The sequence below is a fragment of the Ascaphus truei genome, chromosome 2 (genome assembly GCF_040206685.1).
Source record: "Ascaphus truei isolate aAscTru1 chromosome 2, aAscTru1.hap1, whole genome shotgun sequence".
In the NCBI taxonomy this organism is placed as follows: Eukaryota; Metazoa; Chordata; class Amphibia; order Anura; family Ascaphidae; genus Ascaphus; species Ascaphus truei.
Genome location: NC_134484.1, coordinates 67526469 through 67552205, shown reverse-complemented (window position 1 = coordinate 67552205; position 25737 = coordinate 67526469). Strand labels below are relative to the sequence as shown.

At 48.6% G+C, this 25737-nt stretch overlaps 1 protein-coding gene and 1 long non-coding RNA gene across 2 annotated transcripts in view; one reads left to right on the top strand and one right to left on the bottom strand.

The window, feature by feature from the left end:
• The window catches only part of MATN2 (matrilin 2), a 120290-nt gene that overhangs the window by 76803 nt on the left and 17750 nt on the right, over positions 1-25737 (top strand). Inside the window, exons 9-11 of the mRNA XM_075582667.1 lie at positions 1116-1238; positions 5369-5491; positions 7105-7227. Coding sequence (XP_075438782.1) covers positions 1116-1238; positions 5369-5491; positions 7105-7227 — 369 coding nt within the window. The remainder of the gene's footprint in view (positions 1-1115; positions 1239-5368; positions 5492-7104; positions 7228-25737) is intronic.
• LOC142480336 (uncharacterized) overlaps positions 1-25737 on the bottom strand; it is a 36828-nt gene that overhangs the window by 5520 nt on the left and 5571 nt on the right. Inside the window, exon 2 of the long non-coding RNA XR_012794991.1 lies at positions 1741-2000. This is a non-coding gene — a long non-coding RNA (uncharacterized LOC142480336). The remainder of the gene's footprint in view (positions 1-1740; positions 2001-25737) is intronic.

Below are 25737 nucleotides of genomic sequence, written 5' to 3'. Positions count from 1 at the left end.
CCTCCCGCCCCCCCTGCAAGCGCGAGTCCCCTCCCCTCCCGTCTGCCTCCCTGCAAGCGCAAGTCCCCTCCCGCCCCCCCCTGCAAGTGCGAGCCCCCTCCCGTCCCATACCCCCCCTGCAAGCGCACGTCCCCTCCCGCCCCCCCCTGAAAGCGCGAGTACGCCGTCAGCGTCGGCGCTAGTGCTGAGGGGACGAGCGGAGGAGAAATAACAAATTTTCGCATGCGCAACATAATACCTCAATTTTTACATGGTGTGGCTATTTTCACTTCTAATTCGCCACACTTGTGGCTATATTGAAAAATAGGTTGCCCTTCCCTGCTCTAAACAATACACCACAGAGCAAATGGAAGGACAACAACAACTACAGGTGTAGCTCATTGAACCAATCCTGAGAAAGCAATATGCCTTCGTCATGCAATACCAGTGCCGTAGGCATATCATTGCATTATTAACATTCTCTGTATCTTGCCGGTTCAGCAGGACTGTAGCTGAACACAGTGGCAGTGAATGTTAAATTGCCTAAAACTGTGGCATCAAATACTAAGCTAATGAAATCCTTCTACAAACTATCTGAATCATAAGCAGATTTTTAGCCGCATGAAATGGCCTTAATCATTCACCTACTAAATCTTCATGGGGAGATCTTACAAATTGCTGTTTTTGTAACCACGTTTAGTTTATTACTTGTAATTCAGCTGAAGTCAGTGAATATTTAGGATCTCATCACTTAGAGTGCTGCATTTCTACAGAATTGATCACTTTCATTTTAGTGTTATTTATTCATAGAACTAAAGCATTGTTTCAAGAATATCGTCATGAAGGATGATCTCATTCCTGAATTACTTAAGAACAATTTAGATGACCCATTTTGGTGCCTTTTGAACTTTGTAATCTTGCCCTGGTCATATATTATAAAGGAATTTAAATTATTCTGAGCACAGCCCCAAAGGAATCATTATAAACAGAAAATAAAGTTTAAATAGAATCATCTGGCGTCCGTTTCATTTTGCGTTGGAACTAGTGTGTCTGGAGAATTCAAAAAACAACAGTGTTTATATTACTATTATTTTATATTAATGGTGTGCTATATATTTTTTTTCCTTCGGTATCAGAAGTGGACCACTGTGCTGAGAATAACCATGGATGTCAGCATATTTGTATTAATATGGATGAGTCCTATATCTGTCAGTGCTATGAAGGATTTGTCATAAATGAAGACCTAAAGACCTGTAGCGGTAAGATTAATGTCTTGTCTTTGCGTTTTTAGAAAATGTTCAAAGATACTCTTCTCTCTTACTATTGTAGCCCATGTTCCCCCGTAACTAAAGGGGCTACCGGTACGGCCGTTACCTGTTGGCTCACAGAAGGCCCGAGCCTCTGCTCTGGGAGCCTGGGATGATAATGTGTTCATCTCGGTGCAGCGCCTCCACCTGAGAGGGATCCCAACGTAGCAGGATAAGTCCCTCGCAGGAACAATGTAAACAGTAATACCCACAAACGTAGATAATAACAACCTTTACTGAACATATATCACAGTACCCTGTACTGCACTGTGTGTGTGTATATATATATATGTATATATGTATGATACGGCATACAGTATACCAATGGAGTGTCCCCAAAGTACATTGGGTGCTAGGCACCAATACCCTGATGTCCTTCTCCCAATGTCAGGCCCAACCAAAAGTGTTGGAGATAGTGCTATCCAGTGAAGTGTTGGTGCACTAAGTTGGGTACCTGCTGAGTGCTCCAATACTCGGTCCGGCCGAATTGGCGATGGGAATCCGCTGATCCAGCGACGTCAGTGTCTGCGATGGCGTCAGCCTCTGCTTTGGGTGGTTTCCGGTAGGAGTTCCCAACTTTAAGAGACACTGTACTTGGTGGTGGTCTGGGCTCGATAGGCCTGAGAGCACGGCAAATGTATATGGGGCAGACATTTTTGCCGCCCCCAAATTTTGACGCCCTAGGCCCGGGCCTAATGGGAAATCTGACAATGCCTAGAGAAGATGGATATGAGTGAAGTAGAACTCTGATCTTTAAACAGGTTTCAGATGAAATGCAAATACATAAGATACAAATGAAACCAAAACATTAAAAAAGTAGCAGAGCCAGCCAGCGACCCATCAGCTTATGTGTATTAATAGTTATCACTTTCCTGCTCATCTGCATCTGTATAGTACAGGGAGGTCACACTGCAGAGCGGTTCCCACATTGGCAGTAGGAGCAGGGCCGCCAACAGGGGGGCACAAAGGGTACTGGCGTCCCGGGCCCCGTGAATCCCGTGGTCCCAGCACGCATGCGCAGGACAAGCAGGGTGTCCGGCCCGCTGCGTGTGGGCCCACTTCAGCCTCCCCCCTCCCCCCAGCAACCCAGCCCAGCAACCAAGCCCCCCCCCCCCCGCTTCCCACGTGGGACATAGGGGGAAGCGCCAGAACCTGCGCGCAACCCAGCCCCTCCGCTCCCCATGTGGGACGGAGGGGGAAGTGCCAAAACCCGCCCCGCACGCAACCCAGCCCCCCCTCACCCGCTCCCAACTTCATATGGGCTGGAAGCACCAACCCAGCTTCCCTCGCGCGGCTCCTGCCCCAGCCCACGCACGCACTCAGACAATCACGCACGCAGTCACTCACTCACCCACCCAGTCACTCACTCACCCAGTCACTCACCCACCCAGTCACTCACCCACACAGTCACGCATCCACACAGTCACGCACGCAGTCAGGCAGTCACGCACGCAGTCAGGCAGTCACGCACGCAGTCAGGCAGTCACGCACGCATGCAGTCACGCAGTCACACACGCATGCAAAAAAAAATTTTAGCGCGCAACTTTTACTTAACTGTTTTCTTATTGTGATACAGAAAAAAACATTACAATGCAACCTGTTTATTTTTATATTTTCAACAAAAGATGGGTATCTTTTGTTGAAAATATAAAAATAAACAGGTTGCATTGTAATGTTTTTTTCTGTATCACAATAAGAAAACAGTTAAGTAAAAGTTGCGCGCTAAAAAAAAAATTTCCGTGGTAGGTGCGCTATGGGTTCGGGGGGGTGCTCTATGGGTTCGCAGGGGGGAACTATGGTGGCAGGGGTGTGCGCTCTGGGGGCGGGGGGGCCTGCTCCTTTCATTTGTCCTGGGCCCCATGATTTCTGTTGGCGGCCCTGAGTAGGAGTGCTTACTACCAGTCTCGCTCCTCAGTTAAGATTGGCTGAGAAGGCAGAAGGACACTGTGATGCACGGCACATAAGTGATCCCACTTGAGATGTACGAGTGTGTTATAACATTAGGAGCTGTGTAAAATCAAAGCATGTGCAAACAATAGCGCCACTTTAATAATGAAAAAGATCTTATTGGAACCAATGGGTCACTTTACTGTAATAAATCTAGTGATATTTTTTCTCACGTTTTGCAGCCGTGGTTTGAGTGTGCATAACGAAGGGAAGAAAATCAGGGCTCCACGGATTTGCTCAATAAACTAATTTATTGCCAATAGACTTAACGTTTCGGCCACACAGGCCTTTCTCAAATGGCATTTCTGCTTTTGAGAAAGGCCTGTGTGGCCGAAACGTTAAGCCTATTGGTAATAAATTAGTTTATTGAGCAAATCCGTGGAGCTCTGATTTTCTTCCCTTCGTTATACCCTGGATTGATGCAGAGAATCCTGAACCAGGAACACCGGTAGTTGTATCCCCTTTTTTCTGATTAGAATAGTGTGCAGTAATTTATCATTCTTCTATTGAGTGTGCATAAACCAGTTCCATTGACTTGGCCCAAAACTGTTTTAGTTTCATGTAAATTGCCCTTACTTTCCTTTTCTCATCCTGGTAACATACATAAAATATGAAAATCTCAAAAAAAAAAAATTTTTTTTCCTAAACTGATAATACAGTATACAGTCATATATTCTTGGATCTTTAAATTTACCACCTCCGTTTTGTAAAAGCTGCTTCATAACTCAACCACTACCACTGCAACCTTTGAATCACTGGTACATTCTTTAGTCAGTTCATAATGAGTCTCTAACAAAGCAATATGTTTTATATAATCTGGGATATGTGCGGCAGGGTTTACATTTCTCAAAGATATTAAACAGGAAATTGATTAGGAAAAGCTAGGGCTAAAATCATTTTTGCATCGAAAGTTTGAAATTACAGAGTTTTGGGTGAACTGCTCTTCCCCGTTCTCACCAAAGTGACTGATTTTTAAAGACGTGTATACAGCAATTTGTATCCATATTTTAAAAATGATTATAATCTGAATACACATATATATAACTGCAGCATTAAGTTTTAAAAAATAAAAGGTGAACGTAAGATAACAGATGTGCACACGTGATATTCCTTTTTCATTTGTTCTTTATATGCTGAGGCACATGTATTACAATCCTCGGTATTGTAATGCTTATTCTGTTATGGGTAGTTTGGGGCACAAGTCCCAATAACAGTGCTCAATCCAATTCAGACTCAATGGAAATCCATACTTGAAACATCAATGTCCACATATCATGGTAGAGACAGAAGCACATATAGCCAAAAAATAGAGTATTGGACCCAGTGTTTTAAATACAGCGATTCTTCTATAATGTATAACTGCCCATATGCTGGAGTTAATATTCTGTTATGTTCTGCATGCATGGTTGGCACTATACAAATAACAATAAATATCAAAATATATTTCTGTTAAACAGAGATGTGCAATGTCTTTAAATTTGCATCACCATTTTTTCCCCCTTCATTGCGGTTTTGTGAAATTTTCACAAATGTTCACAATGCATAATGTGTCAAATTATCACACCGTTTTTTGAATGTAATGAAAATGCCATTATATAAAGGCCATACCATCATACCTGTTACAATTTGCCTGGTCTGTGAGCTTGCGCGAAGAATTGGTTAGATTACTAGATATTTTTGATTCTTTAATTATGCTTGCAGTAGGTCTACATTTTTTGAGCTAAAAGTCTCTTAGAGCAGGGGTGCGCAAACTTTTTTAATCTGCGTCTCCCTGCCTGCTCTCTCCCCGTCCCCCTGCCCCCCTGCTCGGGCCCTCCCTCTCCGGCATCATCTGACATCACAACGTCATGGACACAAGGTAAGGGATATACAGAGGCTTTGTGTGCTCCCCTGGCATTTCATTTAAATGTTGCTCAATTGTTAATCCCTGGTTCAGATGCCATTTACCCCCTTTTACCCACATTGCGAGACAAATAATGAGGAAAGCATTGAGATGTTCTCCTTATTCTTTGACAATGCATCTTGAAGACCTCCATATCAGATAATGAGAATCCTTTTTTCTTATGGGAGTGTGGGAGGGAAGGATTGCTGCTGTGATCATACTGTACGTTGATAAACGATATACAATCTTTCAGCTATAGACCACTGTGTCTTAAGTGACCACGGCTGTGAGCACCTGTGCGTTAATGCTGAAGACTCTTTTACGTGCCAGTGTTTTGAAGGATATGTTCTTCGTGGTGATGAGAAGACTTGTCAAAGTAAGTAATAGAAAACATGCCATGCTGTATGTTCCTTATGATGGAATGCCTCAAAGCCAGGGGTGGGCAACTCCAGTCCTCAAGGGGCCATCAACAGGTTTCCAGGATATTCCTGCTTCAGCTGAGCCACTGATTAAGTCACCTGTGCTGAAGCAGAAATATCCTGGAAACCTGATGTGTTGGTGGTCCTTGAGGGCTGGGAGTTGAGAACCCCTGCTCTAAGCTGACCAAAAGCCATAGTTCTTACAACAATAACTGTTTGGCATTCATACATTTCTACCGTCAGCAAAACCTTTAATGCACATGCTGTATCCTTGTACAAAAAATAACAGCTTTGTCAACTTCCAGTTTCTTGGCAGAGTGTTTTGTGTTTTAAAGGTTAAGTCTGTATTGCAGAATTTACCAAGACTGTAAGGAAGTTATGGAATAATAGGAGATGGTGGGACTTGTTAACTGGGATTTCTCATAGATTTTAACACAGTGAAGCACCATGCACTTGCATATAGACCACAACAATATAATCATCTATATAAGAGTTCCAAGTATAACCTGGTTCTTCTCTTTCATACAAATGTAAGTAGTTGGCTTTTGGAAGGTGGCATTAGAAAATCTAATGTTGAAATAATACTTTAGTGTTGTGTTTTGGTAAGTGGTAATATATTTAGTAGCGGCAATCAGTATATAATATTGTTATATAGCTAAGAGTTCTGTGTTTTAAATATACGAGGCCAATATTTCAAGTAATTAGCCCCTTATTCTTAAATAATCGTGCTGAATTGGATAGTAATAATGTTATGAACCCTTCCAACTATTTAAGTAGACTCCAAAAGCACCAGCAGGGGATCCATTCCGGTTGAACAATGAGCCTAAATGAATATGTTTAGCTAATGTTGTTAGTAGAGACGTGTGTATCATGAGTTCAAGAATTCCAGTACTCTGGATTCTGGTGCTGGGTATTTAATTATGCAAATGAATCAAAAATCATCAGAACAAAATGGAAGATATTTAGGCTCAGATTTTAGTAAGCGGTTCTAAGTCTTAACCTATTATTATAATAATATTATTATTATTAACCTTTAGAGTGCTGGATGACCAGCGGCACCACCGTGTTATTGGACTTTACGCACGTCCAAGGTCATGTGAGCACGTGACCACAACCAGGTCCCGATGGCTGCTCCATCAGGGCGGTCAGCCCACTCACCCCCTAGAAAACTAGCAAGTACCTGGTGCGGTGTGCCATGGCCACCCCTCCCTAGGTACATCATAAGAGCACCGTAAAGGTAGAGGCACTTTATGGACCATTAGAATGAAGGGACTGCATTAAGGCTTCGCATTGTTTCATAAATATGGCCCTTAATCTTTTATGATTTTGTTTTTGTCACTTTTAGAAAATTGCTTAGCAATGACCCTAATCATAATTTTAGGTAGGATCACCAAAAGTCGCTCCAAAATCTCAAGGCAAAACCCTGTCATTTTAATTGAGAATTATAACAAAAAAAAATACATTATGAATCAATTGACACAAACACAAGGTTACACATCTTTTCTAGGTGTTATCCTTGTGATACTGTATGCGTGTTCCACCTTACCAATGCAACCATTGTTATTCACAGGCAGAGATCTTTGCAAATCCATTGACCATGGCTGTGAACATAGCTGTGTAAATAATGAGAATTCCTATATCTGCAAATGTTTTGAAGGCTACAACTTAGGAGAAGATAGAAAAAGATGCAAAAGTAAGTTTTGGGGTACTTTGATATTATATGACTTGTTTTGGGGGTGTTTTCAACCAAGAGAAGTTGCAGAACATATAAAAGACAGACCTCTCAGTTATGCAATTGTGCCGGTAGGTCCGTGGTCACCCCATACTGATAGAAGACCTCTTCTGTTTCAATTGCTTAAACATCTCCCTGAGATCTGTAAATCCAATCTCCCCTAGAAACAAGCAAAAAAGTGAAGACAACTGTCACGTCTTGGGGTACCTCACTGCCAGATCCCCCGAACTGTGCCCAGACAGGTTAATGTCTGCTGCCACCAGAGCCTGTAGGCTCAATGGTTCTATATCCCCTAGGGGCCGTTGAGGGGGAATGACTACCACTGAAAACTGTGCCCAGGGTGAGTGTCATGGATGGGAGAGAGTTTTGAATATGGTCAATCTAAGTAGAACCAACGAGACCCTGCTGTGTTTGGCGCCATGCTGTACGTGCAGAACAAAGCTCTGGCTTCATTCTGTCGTTTCTCCCAGCAGGCGGTTGACTTCTCTCTGGTTCCCCAACAATGGGCACAGAACATACACATTGGTAACAAACCTGAAACACATAGATAACATGGAGTTTTAGGCCCATATAGTGGGCTTCCCTCCCCAGGCAAACAGTGCCTGATATTCACACAGATAAACAGTGATTAAAAACCCATTAGCAGAGAAAGTTCAGGTTAACCCCTGAGTGTCCACAATATCCTAAGCAAGTGTAGCCAGGTCTCCCCAGCACTCCCGCACCCCCCTCACCTGACTGCCGATCGCGGGGGCCGCCGCGTCCAAAGGCGGCTCCGTTCGGCGGTGGCAGGGGAGAGGGCGGTCAGGTCCGGGCTCGGGGGTTGCCGAGGACGCGTGTGGCCGGTTGCCAAGGCCGCACGCACGTCTCAGGGCTCCCGGCGCTCCTGGAGCCGGGCGAATAGGGCGCCGTCATATTGCGCCGGGTCTCGCATGCGCAGTAGGTCCCCGGCGGCCCCGATAGCTCGCGCATGCGCAGGGAGGATGCGAGAGGCAGGGAACAGTTGCGTGAGGGCAGGGAAAGCGCAGGAGAGTCGCGCGAGAGTAGGGATAGCTCAGGAAGGGTTGCGGCGGCCATTAGGAGTTAGTGTAGGCAGAGGGGAGGAGCGCACGCGGCCCCAATGTTATTGTAAGGGCCTCGGGACTACAATTCCCATGAGGCTTAGGGCCAGGCACACCAGGTGGTACAGTGTGGCCAATGAGGGCCAAGAGTCTGAGAGGAATTGGATACTTTTCGCGGGCAGAGAGCTGCGTGGGTCAGTCAGAGCAAAGTTAGAGGAAGGAGCAGACAAGGGAAGTAGGTAGGGTGCAGGAGAGAGGGACTCCCCTGTATTAGGCCAGCACCCCCTTGGTCCAAGATAGGAGTGTTGCCAGGGACTGCCTTAGAGTAAGGGACCCTGTCACTCCAGAAGTAGAAAGTCAGTTACTGGGTAATTGCTAAGGGAGGTCCTAGAGAGGGACGCGGCCCTAGTTTAGAGTGCTGCCTTGTCAGAGTCACAGCGGGCAGTGCTGTGAGGTCTGACAGGCAGGCACCTTGTTGAGCAGCAAGTTGGCTGTTAGCGTTAGTGAGGCTTAGGGACGTGGGTAGTTAGGGGAGTGGGACAGGTCCTAACCCTTTAGGCCCATAGGAGTATCCCAAGCCACCACAGGTTGCTGTACTACAGGGACAGGCCCTAGGTTAGGGTTCCTGTCACATTAGTACCATTTAGATAGATAGGGACACAGCGGCTGATGCTGTTCCTGTGGAAGCGGTTGGACACACGTTGGGGTCCACAGAGACGATTCCAGAGTGGGACCGCCCTAGCGGTCCGCACGTACAAGGAGTGCGGTTGAAGGATCAGAAGGAGGCATCGCCCGACTGATCCTTTGAGAAGATTGTTGCTGACCCGAGCACTGGAGTGCTCGGCAGGTATTATACCATCATATGTGCACCAACAGGCCTAGAGGTTCTTAGTGACTGCGCAGTCACCCATTGACTATCTCTGTAGGAGTACTGGACATTGGGTGGGGTTCTTGGGACACTGGGTGGGATCACCTAGTGTTGGGGAATCGTCCTGCGAGACGTCACTGTTAGTGCCTCCTCGTGAGAGGGACACAGGTTATTATTATATGTTAGTAAAGTCCTTAGTTATATAATCACTGTGTGTGTGGTTTCTGAGTGGGTTCCTATGTAGGGTCATTCTACATTCCCATAGAATCCTACATAGGTGGAGGCGCTGAAAGAAGATACGTTCCAGAGGATTCACCCCAGGCTCTCACTAGTGGAGGCTCAGACCTCCTGTAAGCCTGCAGGTATACGCACCACACCGGTAACACCGCATGTTCTACTCACCCACACTATATATGCGATTGGGTGGGGTGGAATACCCGTTACATTTGGAGGCGCTGCTGAGATGGTCCTGGGGTGCCCCACTTGTAGTTACCGTTACCCTGTTAGTCAGCATGTCTGCGCTCACGCCCAAACAAGTGGCCGACTGGGCCGAAAAGCTAGGAGAGCTTCTGCGACACGTGGTCGCCATAGACGGGGTGCCTGCCGAGGTCTCCATGTTTTCTGTCTGCAGCGCAGTAAGGACATTACCTGGTCTGGCGGGCGCCCGCCTCATCAGCAAGCACTATAACATTGACCGGCAAGAGAACACCCTATTGCTAGCCACTGAACAAGCTATACTTCCTGATAGAGGCCCCCGAGTAGTGTATCTACCAGAGACTTTACCGCAAGGGTACCCCCTAGTCTACGCAGACCAAGCAGGATGGCGTCTCCCGCCAAATCAGGAGAGCGCACGTGCTGCTGACTGCCAACCTGCACAGCAAGATGTTGCAACAATCTGTCCGGGTTTGGCGCGAAAATCAGAGCCCCTCCCCTGTGATGTGAGTGACTCAGTGCAGAGCCAAAACCACTCCCTTGTAGAAAGTGCCCTTCCTTCAGATTCCACCAGGGGGAGCAAGCACTGTGATCTTCAACCCTACGTTGATGCCGTAATAGACTCTTTGATCTCTGAGGATGAGATGATGCATGAGGATGAGGATGAGATAGACTGTCAGGGGATGCACCCTAATGTGTATGTGCCCTGGCGAGCGCCAGGAATAGATCTCCTTATGCTAATGTGCCCTTGTTGGCAAGAAGCCTATGACGCGGGAGCCGACATGTCCCGGTTACCGCTAGACTTCAAGATGACTGAGGTAGGCAGAGAACCGGGTCTACAGTGCTTTAGTCCCACCTGTGACTGCTCTAGAGGTGCACTGGCGTGGGAGTCCGAGTGTGAATGCTGTGGTGTGCGGTTCTTGAAGCCTATTACACCCCGGGCTACGGAGCCAGTTGAGGAAGAAGCGGGGAAGCCTGACCCCTCTGCTAAAGTGAGTGACATTGCTAATGAGTCTGTCCTAATTCCAGAGGCCTCAGTGGACCCGTGTGTCCAAAACCATGTTGCAGAACCGGTTCCAGATCCTCTCAAAGGGGATGTCCTAGTGGTAGAGCAGGAACCTCCTGCCCAGCCCGCTAAGGAGCCAAGCGAACCATTGGCGGAGAAGAGCGCGACCGCAGTGGAGGTACCGGAGCACGCCAGCTTCGTACCCACAACCACTGGCTGTATAGCAGAAGACCCCGGTGACTCATTGGCGGAGGGTCCTATCGTGATATCCACAGGTAAAGAGGTTGAAGTCCCATCGGTGGCGATGCGCCTACCGGCGAACCACCCCAGCGATGACACAGAGGAATCACAGGGTAAGGTGTCTGTACCCCCATCTTCTTTTAGTGATTCCAGTGACCAACCCCTCGTGGTGATGCGCCTGCCGGCGGACCACGCAAGTGAAGTCATCAAGCCAACTATCTCAGTGAATCCTGATATGGGCCCATGTGCCCTACAGCGGGCCGGCCGACCTACTGCAGAGGTACCATCGGTCCTAGAATGGGGACCAGTACCAAACGAAGACAAGGGTGAGTCGACTGCCCCAGGGGTGTCGGGGGTGAGCCTCCAGGTGACCGCGGAGCACGATGGCTCCTTAAGTCTGGTCGCCCGGGCGAAGGGCTCCCCTCTGCATCGCGTCCTGGTGGAGGTGTCCTCATTAGAAGGTAGCTGTCCAGAGGAGAGAGTGGACCAGTGTCTACCGCCGATCCTTCCGGAAGAAGAGAAGCCCATCGTCAGCCAGCCGAGTGGTAAGGAACCCCCTTGCTCCCCACAGGCTCCGATGGAGGTGGCTGTGAAGAAGGTCAGAGTTACGGCTCCTGAGCGTAGTGTGAGCCCGTGCGCTCCGACCCAAATGGTCCCAGGACTGGGATCCAACGCTCCCGAGTTTCGAGCCAGTGAGTGGACTGTCCCAGAAGTGTTGTGGACAGGTCCTGAGATAGCCGAGGTGGAAACTGACAGCGTCCCCGAGGATCTGTTGGCCACCGGGAATCACCGCAGTGGTAAGGTATCTAAACTTTACCCCCTGCCAGGTGAAACAGAGACTTTGAGGAAAGAGACATTGTTCAGTTTTCGCTTCCCAGTGGAAGCCTCACAGGGCCGTAGGGACAAAGACTGTGTGGAGAGAGATTCAGGGAAAGCTGCCTCCTTTAAGCCCAAAAGGGAGCGCCCCATTCCCCAGGTAGTGGACCGCGGGAAAGGTCCTGGCCTCCTGGTCTACCACATCCCTGCCGCGGATGACTGGGTAAAGGCCTGCTTCAGAGACATTGTGCTACTCTTTCCACCAGGGGTAGGAAGTAGCGAAGAACCAGTAACTGTCACTCCAGAGTGTGCTCTCCAAGACATTTTTCTGGGGGAGGCTCACGGACGCAAAAGTGAGGTACCCCCACATGTTCAGTTCGGGGCACCCCACAAATGGTCTCAGCTGGTCTCGATTATTGAGTGTGATGTACCATGTAATCTGAGGTGTATAGTCGACCTGATAAGTGTACCAATTATGACATGCCATTTTTTATTGTATAACTGTGTACCAGGGTATGGCGTTCTCCAAGCGAGGACGTTGGATTTTCCACCAGGGGGAGAGTGTAGCCAGGTCTCCCCAGCAGTCCCGCACCCCCCTCACCTGACTGCCGATTGCGGGGGCAGCCGCGTCCAATGGCGGCTCCGTTTGGCGGTGGCAGGGGAGAGGGCGGTCAGGTCCCGGCTCGGGGGTTGCCGGGGACGCGTGCGGCCGGTTGCCAAGGCCGCACGCGCGTCTCAGGGCTCCCGGCGCTCCCGGAGCCGGGCGAATAGGGCGCCGCCATATTGCGCCGGGTCGCGCATGCGCAGTAGGTCCCCGGCGGCCCCGAAAGCTCGCGCATGCGCAGGGAGGATGCGAGAGGCAGGGAACAGTTGCGTGAGGGCAGGGAAAGCGCAGGAGAGTCGCGCGAGAGTAGGGATAGCTCAGGAAGGGTTGCGGCGGCCATTAGGAGTTAGTGTAGGCAGAGGGGAGGAGCGCACGCGGCCCCAATGTTATTGTAAGGGCCTCGGGACTACAATTCCCATGAGGCTTAGGGCCAGGCACACCAGGTGGTACAGTGTGACCAATGAGGGCCAAGAGTCTGAGAGGAATTGGATACTTTTCGCGGGCAGAGAGCTGCGTGGGTCAGTCAGAGCAAAGTCAGAGGAAGGAGCAGACAAGGGAAGGAGGTAGGGTGCAGGAGAGAGGGACTCCCCTGTATTAGGCCAGCACCCCCTTGGTCCAAGATAGGAGTGTTGCCAGGGACTGCCTTAGAGTAAGGGACCCTGTCACTCCAGAAGTAGAAAGTCAATTACTGGGTAATTGCTTAGGGAGGTCCTAGAGAGGGACGCGGCCCTAGTTTAGAGTGCTGCCTTGTCAGAGTCACAGCGGGCAGTGCTGTGAGGTCTGACAGGCAGGCACCTTGTTGAGCAGCAAGTTGGCTGTTAGCGTTAGTGAGGCTTAGGGACGTGGGTAGTTAGCGGAGTGGGACAGGGACCCTAACCCTTTAGGCCCATAGGAGTATCCCAAGCCACCACAGGTTGCTGTACTACAGGGACAGGCCCTAGGTTAGGGTTCCTGTCACGTTAGTACCATTTAGATAGATAGGGACACAGCGGCTGCTGCTGTTCCTGTGGAAGCGGTTGGACCCACGTTGGGGTCCACAGAGACGATTCCAGAGTGGGACCGCCCTAGCGGTCCGCACGTACAAGGAGTGCGGTTGAAGGATCAGAAGGAGGCATCGCCCGACTGATCCTTTAAGAAGATTGTTGCTGACCCGAGCACTGGAGTGCTCGGCAGGTATTATACCATCATATGTGCACCAACAGGCCTAGAGGTTCTTAGTGACTGCGCAGTCACACATTGACTATCTCTGTAGGAGTACGGGACATTGGGTGGGGTTCTTGGGACACTGGGTGGGATCACCTAGTGTTGGGGAATCGTCCTGCGAGACGTCACTGTTAGTGCCTCCTCGTGAGAGGGACACAGGTTATTATTATATGTTAGTAAAGTCCTTAGTTATATAATCACTGTGTGTGTGGTTTCTGAGTGGGTTCCTATGTAGGGTCATTCTACATTCCCATAGAATCCTACATAGGTGGAGGCACTGAAAGAAGATACGTTCCAGAGGATTCACCCCAGGCTCTCACTAGCGGAGGCTCAGACCTCCTGTAAGCCTGCAGGTATACGCACCACACCGGTAACACCGCATGTTCTACTCACCCACACTATATATGCGATTGGGTGGGGTGGAATACCCGTTACACAAGGCATACAGTATGTCCATCATGTTGAACCTATGATAAATTTAGACAACAGATACGTATCCTAAATTTGTAATTACAGTATTTTGATCCAGAGGAAGGGAAACATAATACCCCAGTGAAACATTATCCAACGGTGTCTCATAAAGGGAAAAATACATTCCTTCTTGACTCCGATAGTGGCAATCAGAGTTCTCCCTGGATCAATATAATTCTCAAGTTTACTTATTTGGTATGTCCCTGTATACATTTCCTTTCTAAAGAGATGTCCAACTTTTTTTTTTAAAGATATTCATTGTGTCTGCCACCACAGTCTCCATGGGTAATACATTCCATATTTTAACTGCCCTTACTGTAAAGAACCCTTTCCTTTGTTGCTGTTGAAATCTCCTTTTCTCCAACCTTAAGATATGACACTGTCTCGTTAGTACTGCCCTTGGGATGAATAATTCTTTTGAAAGCTCCTTGTATTATCCCCGAATATATGTGTATATAGTTAGATGCCTCTTTTCTAATGTAAACAAAGCTAATTTAGCTAGCCCATTCTCATATATCAGATTTTCCATCCCCGTTATTAATTTGGTGGCTATTTTTGTACTTTTTCTAGTTCTATAAAGTCTTTTTTTATGTGTCAGTGCCCAAAACTGTACTCCATATTCAAGGTGTGGTCTTAGTAATGATTTATACAGTGGCATCATTATGCTTTCTTCCTTTCTATGCATGCCCTGTTTAAGTAGTTTTCATTGATTGGGAACACCCATAGAACATGTAAGAAACATTATTGCAAATAGGATGTTACATTATCCTTTGGTGGACAGTTATATGATCTAGTGTCATAACAAAAAGCAGATTGTTGTTGAATCTCAATTGTGGTTCAGGTTTGACTTTACTGGTACACATTTCATATATCATTACTCCATCAAGAAATGTTATACAGATACGGCTAGCTACGGGTAGGGGGCTAGAAGTAAAGGTAAACTTAAAAATACTGCCCTAAACTGACGCACACGAAGAATTAGCAGCAGAGTATAGCAATGATAGGGAATTTATGGGGAATCCTTCATACATTCAATCCGTCCATGTGTAACAAGTAGAAGTGTGTCCACATATCAGAAAACAGAACATGACAAAAATCATGATTTGTTTTGTTCAAATTTGACATATAATACATTTTATTGACCTATTACAAAGTTACCCGAGACTAGATTTTTTAAAATTAGCTCTCCGTGAAATAGGTGTGTCAGAGCAATAACACTCCTCCAAGAACCTCTAGTTCTCATGTTATTTACTGTTGCTCTCTCCCTGACTCTGGAGAGGTTCAAACGGCTACTTGGGGCAATGAGAGAGCAATACAAACTATATTGAGAACCAAGGAACATCTGCAGGAAAGAGCCCCAGGTTTATTGAAATAAAAAAATTAAAAGTTTTCTTGCAAAACTCTAAGGGATACAACAGGAGACAGGGGTGCCCAATGCTACATCAAATTGACAAAACATATATGGTAATGAGTATAAAGTTTAAATACTTGAATAATAATAGTAATTACTTGTTTTTTTAGTTAAACCCTTTGGCCAAAGCGTCGTAAGCCTGCATACCAAACGTCAAGGTAAACCAAAAATGCAGGTCCTACACTAAAACTGTGAACCCTTCCTGTTACCTCTGTATGAGGGGAAGCAACTGCAGTGAGTCTTGTCCATTCAGCAAAATGCCAGAACCTCCCACGTTAAAAAAGGTGGGGAGGGGCGAGCTCTGGGGGGAGGTGCCACCTAACCTCCATAGACTGTTACCAGTCAGAAATTGATTAACACACATATTCCCAGATAGCGCAAACTCCTACATCCACCTGGATGTAGGAGTTTGAGCTATCTGGGAATATGTGTGTTAAAACTCTAAGGGGCCTATTCAGGAGGCTTCGATGCCATCACTGCTACATCGAACGTATTTGCATGTTCCTACCGTACGGTATGAAATTTGTGAAAAAACAGTATTCAGTAAGATATATCGCTTGGTAAGAGAGGAGTTAACACCTCCCGGGAGGCCCAACCACCCACCCTACAAATATGAAGGTGATATTTGGTCTGGGGTGGGTGGTAAGGCCTCCCAGGTGAGTAGCGTGAGGGGTTAACCCCTTTATAACTTAGTGGTAGTAACCGCTAAGGTAATGAATGGGACTCCTGTAACCCTCCCAGAAGACCTAACCACCCACCCTGGGGCAACTAAAAGATTCACCAACCCCCTCTACCACCAACAAACCGGCTACTGCTATTTAACCCCTTCATTACCTTAGAAGTGAGCCACTAAGGTAATGAAACTGGGCTGTAATTATATATTTATAACAGGATTAAAGCAGGAGGTCTCCGGAGCTGAAATGAATGCGGGTCAGCTCCAGACACCCCCCCCCCCCGACTTCAATCCTATGTAGTAAAAATAAAATATACTCAGTCTGATGCACACCAAGAATCCGTTCTCGCCACCTGAAAACAAATGCGAGTTTAAGGTGCAATGTGCATATCGCAGACACCTGAATAGCAGTTGCTGGCAAAAAAAAGGTGCGTTTGGGCACTTTTTGAGCTACCGCACGGCTTGTCAGCGCCAGAGTGCTAACGCTCATTAAAAAGGCATTTCAAAGCGATTTTAACATGTTAACACAGCTTTCTGAATAGCTACACATGCAAAATCGCTTGGAAAGTGCACTCAACAAGCGTTAAGTCACTTATCGAAGCTACCTGAATAGGCCACTAAATGTCAGTCACTCCTTAAAATGACCATTCTTTTAGAGCTCAATGAGTTATGCACCAATTGCAAAATAGGATTTGTCTGTGCAATCAAATTAGCTGCCACAAAGACCATAGTCATGGAATAGTTGGTGGGAAAATTCAACAGATACTGATCTGTTTCTATGTTCAGTCTAAGACTAATGCTTTGCAGCCTAAAGGATTCTAAATAACTGTATAAAAGGATGCACATGTTTCAAACAATTACATTGGGAATATGGATATGGTTTGATTGCCATGGAGATTTGCCAGCTTCACCTTTGCATTGAAAAGACTATTTGCAATAAAACATTTTTTGCAGAGTGCAGTCCATGGAGAGTTATGGATTTCAGAGCTCTGCTTAGACAGGTCAAACTCAGTCCATGCATTGTTTCTCTGTTGATCATTACTGTCAAATGTTTGTTTCAGGGGCCAGCAAAATAGAAGCTCCACTGGGACCTTCCTTGTACTATACGAGCGGGATAGACCACGATGTCTCTGCTCTGTAAAATGAGACATTTTGTAATACTGGGCGGAAGGGATTAGTCGAATTTTCTGCAGATTTTCTTACTGCCAGATTTTCACAATGGCTACCATTTCATTTCTCAGTATCATTCACGTATCCACAGTTTGCAATGCAATCTTCCAATTGTTTTCCAAACCTCTGTGTTGTCACTTTGATTAGGGATCTCATAAATTAGCTGCGGTGACGTGGTGCTTTAAGTTTAATCTTTTTGGCCAGGAGTCGGCAATTCTCGGTGATTTATCTCATTGCATCCTGAGAGCTGCTGGATGTTGTAGGTGGCTTTGATTAAACCCTGCCAGAAAAAACTGCAATGTAATGTGCAGTAAAAGGATTTGATGGCTTTGTTTAAAATAATAACGGAAATGTTTTAATAGTTGCCAAACAAGATCAGGGTTGAGGAATGAAATCCTTTCATATGTTGGTGCAAACTACTTTGAGATGCCTAGTTTCACTCAGTCGTTTCTTCCATTAGATAGCATAGGCGGTGCCGAGGACCCCGCAGAGGAAGGAGCTGTACACAGACTCCCATGCTTCTAGCTGAGTCTGCCTGTTGCAAGGTCTCCAGGGACACACAGCACAGCTCTAGGGTACAGCACAGACTGCCCTCTCCTCGTATGCAGCCAAGGGTGGAAGCTGGTGCAGCGTGGGACCCAAGGGACTCGTCTCTCTCTCAGCAGCTCTATACTCATTCCCCTTTGTCAGATTATAAGATATATCACTGCAAAAAGCTTCAAAACATTGGTGGCTGGGGCCCTGTCACACTTAACACAAAACCCAGAGCTGCCTATCTCTGTTTAAACCGGCAATGCTGTTTTTAGCATAGGAGATAGAAAATGCAAACCCATGTATGGTCTCTTATGTCTAGCTGGATCTCTGTCTCTCCGACTGTCCTATTTATACCTATGTAACGGGTATTCCCCCACCCAATCGCAGATTCTACTGTGTGAGTGCAGGAAACATATATTGTTACTCAGGTGTGGTGCATTACCTGTTGGCTCACAGGAGGGCTGAGCTTCCGCCACGGGGAACCTGGGGTAATTATACTAGGGGTGATCACTTACAACATCTTCTCGGTACAGCGCCTCCACCTGCGATGGCTCCCACCAGAGGGGGAGTGGTTCCTCGCAGGACAATCAATAATACCATACACAGTGCTTTATATAACGAAGGACTTTACTAACGAATAATAATGATAACCTGTGTCTCTCTCACGGTGAGACACTAACAGTGACGTCTCGCAGGACGATTCCCAAACACTAGGTGATCCCACCCAGTGTCCCAAGAACCCCACCCAATGTCCCGTACTCCTACAGAGATAGTCAATGGGTGACTGCGCAGTCACTAAGAACCTCTAGGCCTGTTGGTGCACATGTGATGGTATAATACCTGCCGAGCACTCCGGTGCTCGGGTCAGCAACAAACTTCTCAAAGGGTCAGACGTGTGATGAATCCGTCTGATCCAACCGAACTCCTTGCACGTGGGGACCGCTTCACAGGAACCGCAGCGTCTGCTGTGTCCCTGTCTAATCTAAATGGTACTAACGTGACAGGAACCCTAACCTAGGGCCTGTCCCTGTAGTACAGCAACCTGTAGTGGCTTGGGGAACTCCTAGGGCCTGCAGGGGTAATGACCTGTCTCACTCCCCCAACTACCCAAGTCCCTTCGGTAAGTGATCTGGAATGGACTAGAGTACTCTTCCATGCAGTACTTGGGCGTCTACCTACTGTTGGCTAGCCTAGTGCAGATCCTCTCCAGAATTCCTGCTCTCAGTTACCAGTTTATCCCTTCAGGCATCCTACCCCTAGCGCTACCTCAAGGTGACTAGAACAGCTATAGCCCTTCTCCAGACCCACTACTCTCTGACTAGTCCCAGCGCCTACAGCAGCAAGCTGTAGCTCACTGGAGGTTGCAGCCAACGTGCTGCAAAACAAGGTGCCTGCCTGTCAGACCTCACAGCACTAACAGCCGTGACTCTGACAAGGCAGCACTCTATGCTAAAGGGCAGCGTCCCTATCTCGGGCCTCCCTAAGCACTTACCCACTAAACTAGTGGGGCGTTGGGGCCTACCTGGGGTGTAGGTACCTATATGGGGCAGAAGCTGCACTCGCTCCCCGCACCCTACTTCCCTACAGCTCCCTGACTCCAACTCTCTGTAACCTTCCTTTCCCCAGCTCCCACTAATGTAAGTGGCAGGGTCCCTATCCTGAGGGCTGCCCCTGGCAACACTCACCTTACTGGGAAGCTGAGCTATCTCGGACCAAGGGGGTGCTGGCCTAGTACAGGGGAGTCCCTGACTCCTGTACCCTACCTCCTTCCCTTGTCTGTTCCTTCCTCTGACTGATCTAACGTGCTGCAAGCCCGCCAAATGTATCTCTTTTCTCAGGGGTCTCCTAAGCCCTATTGGCTCCCTGGGGTCACATGGGGCTCGCAAAGGCTCTTGGGATATGTAGTCCCAGCTCCGAGCCTTCCCTGGTAGGCTAGGGGTTCGCGGGCTTTTCCCTACCTTCACTGCGCTTGCGCAAGCTTTCCCGGGCTGCCTCGACCTTCCCTCAGCTTTCCCTGCTCTCGCGCGAGCTATCCCTGTCTCGGGGGCTGTCCCTGCGCCTACGCATCCCTGCGCATGCGCAACAGTATCCTCAATGGCGGCGCCCTGCTTGTCCGGCCGCCGGGACCTTAGAGACGCGATCGCGGCCGCAGGCAGGAGAAGCCGCGCTGCTCCCTGCTCCAGCCCCCACTCTTGGAAGCAGCCGTCGGGTCTGTCGGCACCCGCGACCGAGCTGCTCAAGGGGAGGGGGGTCTCCAGGAGCCACGGGAGCTCCAGGCTACACTCTCCCCCTGGTGAAACTCCAACGACCTCGCTTGGATGGCAGACATAACCTGGTACACAGTTATACAATGAAAATGCAGGGCATATGTACAACCTATCACTGGTGACTTTAGACATCAGGTTACAATACAGTTCACATACCATACCCGAGGCCAGCTGAGCGTCAGCTGTTTGCTGAGACCATTCGTGGGGTGCCCCTAACTGATCAAGTGGGGGTACCTCACTTTTGCGTCCGTGAGCCTCCCCCAGAAAAATTTCTTGAAGAGCACACCGGAGGGCAACAGTCACTGGTTCCTCGCTACTTCCTCCCCCTGGTGGAAGGAGTAGCACCATGTCTCTGAAGCAGACCTTTACCCGGTCACCCGCGGCATGGATGCGGTAGACCAGGCGGCCAGGACCTTTTCCGCGGTCCACTACTTGGCGAATGGCACGCTCCCTTTTGGGCTTAAGGGAGGCAATTTTTACTAAATCCCTCGCCACACAGTCCTTGTCCCTACGTACTTGCGAGGCTTCCGCTGGGAAGCGAGCAATGGACAATGTCTCTTTCCTCAAGGTCTCTGTTTCACCTGGCAGGGGGTAAAGGGTAGATACCTTACCACTGTGGTGATTCACGGTAGCCAACAGGTCCTCGGGGACGCTGTCAGTTCCCACCTCGGCTGTATCGGGACCTGTCCCCGGCACTTCTGGGACAGTCCACTTACTGGCTTGAAACTCGGGAGCGTTGGATCCCGGTCCTGGGACCATTTGAGTCGGAGCGCACGGGCTCACACTCGGTTCAGGAGCCGTAACTCTGGCCTTTTTCACGGCCACCTCCATCGGAGCCTGTGGGGGGCAAGGGGGTTCCTTACCACTCTGCTGGCTTGCAATAGTTTTCTCTTCTTGTGGAACACTGTCAGGTATCTGCGGTGCTTCACCTGACACCACGACAGAGCTGACTGTTCTCTTCAACTGAACGGTAGGTGGTAGATACTGGTCCACTCGCATGGCGGAACAGCTTTCTTCTAGGGGGAACACCTCCCCCTGTGATTCCTCTGTCTCACTGCTGGGGTGGTTCGCCGGTAGGCGCATCGCCACCGATGGTTCGTCCTTTTCCGTAGCTGGCCGGGCCTCAGTTCTTCCCGCTTGGTTGCAACAGGGAACCAGGGCAGCCTTGTCTGTCTGCTCCTCCACCGCCGTGGTTGAGGTAGAGCAGTTAACAATATCTTCCTCTCTGGGTTCTGCCATCTGAGATTCCTGCTTGGGATCTGGGACTGTAGACTGCAGCAGCACAGGCTTTAGAAACTGTGCTCCGCAGCTGGCACACTTGGGACCCCAGGTCGGTTTGCCACCTGGGAAGTCACACTGGTCACAAACACATCTTATGCACCCGTCATCCTCCACCACTGCCACCCGCCATTCTATTGGTAGCCTAAAGGGGTTAAAGTCCATACCACCAGATAGATTCAAATCCTTTTGTAGGCACGGGCACAGAAGAAAGGGTATTTTTCCTCCTTTTGTCCGCCATGCCCCATACAACTGAGGGTGTATTTCTCTGCACTCTGTACTGTTTTTAGTGGGAACAGCAGTTGCTGATGGTTGTTCACCTTGCTTGCTCCCCCTGGTGGAATGTAAAGGAGGGGCTCGCTCTATCACTGAGTCACTCACATTGCGGGGGCGGAGCTCTGGTTTTCCCGCCAGTCCCGGACGGATTTCTACAACACAATTTGGTGCAGGCTTGCAGTCAGCAGCACATGTGCTCTCCTGCTTTGGCGGGAGACGCCATTTTAGGTGTGACTCCCTTGATGAGGGAGCCTCCATTTTGATCACAGTTCTGGTAATCTCACTAAGGCTCTCTGAGTATGCAAGAGGGTAGCCTTCGGGTGGGGCCTCTGGGAAATGCAAGGTCAGAGGGACATTTTCCCGGCATATTTCCTGATCCGTTACTAGCCATAGTCTACAACACTGGTCTGTGGGGTCGTACCGGTGCTCTATCCTCTTCCACCCTTGGTCTATGCCCAGGAGTCTCCCTAGGGCCTCACAAATTTCCCTCAACTTCACGGCACTACTGGGAACATCCCCTACTACTAGCACATGTCGCGGGGATACTTTTGTCCTCTTGTTTCGTTCGTGGGCCTCATGGCTTGCAGGCCCAAACATGGTGAAAAATCTAATTTGGCCAATTTGGAAAAAATGAAAACAGGGCACCCCAGGTCTATCTCAGCAGCGCCTCCAAATGTAACGGGTATTCCCCCACCCAATCGCAGATTCTACTGTGTGAGTGCAGGAAACATATATTGTTACTCAGGTGTGGTGCATTACCTGTTGGCTCACAGGAGGGCTGAGCTTCCGCCACGGGGAACCTGGGGTAATTATACTAGGGGTGATCACTTACAACATCTTCTCGGTACAGCGCCTCCACCTGCGATGGCTCCCACCAGAGGGGGAGTGGTTCCTCGCAGGACAATCAATAATACCATACACAGTGCTTTATATAACGAAGGACTTTACTAACGAATAATAATGATAACCTGTGTCTCTCTCACGGTGAGACACTAACAGTGACGTCTCGCAGGACGATTCCCAAACACTAGGTGATCCCACCCAGTGTCCCAAGAACCCCACCCAATGTCCCGTACTCCTACAGAGATAGTCAATGGGTGACTGCGCAGTCACTAAGAACCTCTAGGCCTGTTGGTGCACATGTGATGGTATAATACCTGCCGAGCACTCCGGTGCTCGGGTCAGCAACAAACTTCTCAAAGGGTCAGACGTGTGATGAATCCGTCTGATCCAACCGAACTCCTTGCACGTGGGGACCGCTTCACAGGAACCGCAGCGTCTGCTGTGTCCCTGTCTAATCTAAATGGTACTAACGTGACAGGAACCCTAACCTAGGGCCTGTCCCTGTAGTACAGCAACCTGTAGTGGCTTGGGGAACTCCTAGGGCCTGCAGGGGTAATGACCTGTCTCACTCCCCCAACTACCCAAGTCCCTTCGGTAAGTGATCTGGAATGGACTAGAGTACTCTTCCATGCAGTACTTGGGCGTCTACCTACTGTTGGCTAGCCTAGTGCAGATCCTCTCCAGAATTCCTGCTCTCAGTTACCAGTTTATCCCTTCAGGCATCCTACCCCTAGCGCTACCTCAAGGTGACTAGAACAGCTATAGCCCTTCTCCAGACCCACTACTCTCTGACTAGTCCCAGCGCCTACAGCAGCAAGCTGTAGCTCACTGGAGGTTGCAGCCAACGTGCTGCAAAACAAGGTGCCTGCCTGTCAGACCTCACAGCACTAACAGCCGTGACTCTGACAAGGCAGCACTCTATGCTAAAGGGCAGCGTCCCTATCTCGGGCCTCCCTAAGCACTTACCCACTAAACTAGTGGGGCGTTGGGGCCTACCTGGGGTGTAGGTACCTATATGGGGCAGAAGCTGCACTCGCTCCCCGCACCCTACTTCCCTACAGCTCCCTGACTCCAACTCTCTGTAACCTTCCTTTCCCCAGCTCCCACTAATGTAAGTGGCAGGGTCCCTATCCTGAGGGCTGCCCCTGGCAACACTCACCTTACTGGGAAGCTGAGCTATCTCGGGCCCTGGGGGTTCTGGCCTAGTACAGGGGAGTCCCTGACTCCTGTACCCTACCTCCTTCCCTTGTCTGTTCCTTCCTCTGACTGATCTAACGTGCTGCAAGCCCGCCAAATGTATCTCTTTTCTCAGGGGTCTCCTAAGCCCTATTGGCTCCCTGGGGTCACATGGGGCTCGCAAAGGCTCTTGGGATATGTAGTCCCAGCTCCGAGCCTTCCCTGGTAGGCTAGGGGTTCGCGGGCTTTTCCCTACCTTCACTGCGCTTGCGCAAGCTTTCCCGGGCTGCCTCGACCTTCCCTCAGCTTTCCCTGCTCTCGCGCGAGCTATCCCTGTCTCGGGGGCTGTCCCTGCGCCTACGCATCCCTGCGCATGCGCAACAGTATCCTCAATGGCGGCGCCCTGCTTGTCCGGCCGCCGGGACCTTAGAGACGCGATCGCGGCCGCAGGCAGGAGAAGCCGCGCTGCTCCCTGCTCCAGCCCCCACTCTTGGAAGCAGCCGTCGGGTCTGTCGGCACCCGCGACCGAGCTGCTCAAGGGGAGGGGGGTCTCCAGGAGCCACGGGAGCTCCAGGCTACACCTACATGGCTGCATGTGCTGTCTGTAATGATCAAAGAAATAACTAGTTCAGTCCCAAAATAGTAGGGGAAAATGTTTCTCCTTCCTTGGCACATTTGTGAATCTGTTTCTCAGGAGCACACTCTGCTGGAAAGAAATAGTATGACACATAAGAAACTGGTAGAAGAACATTGTTCAGATATAGTGCTCAAGTGACAGGATTTGTAATAAACAATAATTTCTTGATTGAAGGGAGTAGGCTGGGTTTAAGGTATATAATTGAGTGAGGTATATATGGGTGAGTGTGTAGTCTGAGACCTGAATAAATGTCCTGGTGAGTGTGGGTAATGGAGATATATGAGCCCCACCCCCTCACTGCCAATATGGACTGGTACTGACACTTTGCATAAACACACCAATAAAATACCTCTATGTACTGTTTAAAGGTACAACTCACGTGACCTTGCCCATTGTGCCTTCTGGAATGCGTGCTTCTGCTGGTAGAAATGATTCAGGTAGCCACAAATGTAGAGGTGCAGCGCACAGCAAAGAACTGGATCCACAGGACAGCAGCAGTATGATGAAAATAAAAGTTTATTAGAAAATCATGGTGCAGACAGGTATGGGTGAAACGCGTTAGAGACAGAGGTTTTTTTCCTGCACCCATACCTGTCTGCACCATGATTTTCTAATAAAGAACTTTTATTTTCATCATACTGCTGCTGTCCTGTGGATCCAGTTCTTTGCTGTGCGCTGCACCTCTACATTTGTGGCCACATAAGAAACTGCGTGGGCTGCTAAGAACAACCCTTCTTCTACGGGGGGACTACAGAATTGTTCAAAGAAATATCCTGTGAATAGGCCACATATGTATCAGTAAAGTAATAATTGAAGCAAAATGATAAGCAGAGAACAAAGCCGGTATATTTATATTTGCAGAACAAACGACTCTTGATTTAGAGCTTGTTTGATAATGCAGATTGAAAATGTATTAAATCACTGGTTGGCTTCAGAGATGCAGTCACCCTGAAAGAGACACTATCCGCTTAAATACCGTAGATAGGTATATAGAAGGGATTTCATGCCCCCTGTACAATCTATATAAATGAGATTGCACAGATCAGGTCTAATAAGATGAAAATGTATAACATCCAGATAGTACCAAGAATATTCTTCTGCAAATAATAATAGTGCTTGCTTGTCGAGCCACAGTTATAACTGTGTAATCCCTAGAGCAGCAGAGGTGGCAGTCATTTTCTTCTATCCCAGTAGAGTGAGGTTGCTCATGTTCTGTTCATCTTTTATTTAATGTCACCTGGCCTCAGTAACTCATATCCCTCAGTACATATTATCACTTTGTGCTTGAAGTGCTTTCAATGTTGCAATAAACAAAATACATATCCTTCGGAGGTATGCTAGTAGTAGACAATGTGCACTGCTGGCCATCAGCTGGTTTAGCTCACTGATAGGGCTGTGGGTTCTAGTCCTGTTGTGTCTGACACTATTCTAGTACAGTATTAGGTTGCTGTTTTAGGCTAAATAAACACACAATCCCAGCAAGCTCTAACCCCAGAACCCACCACATC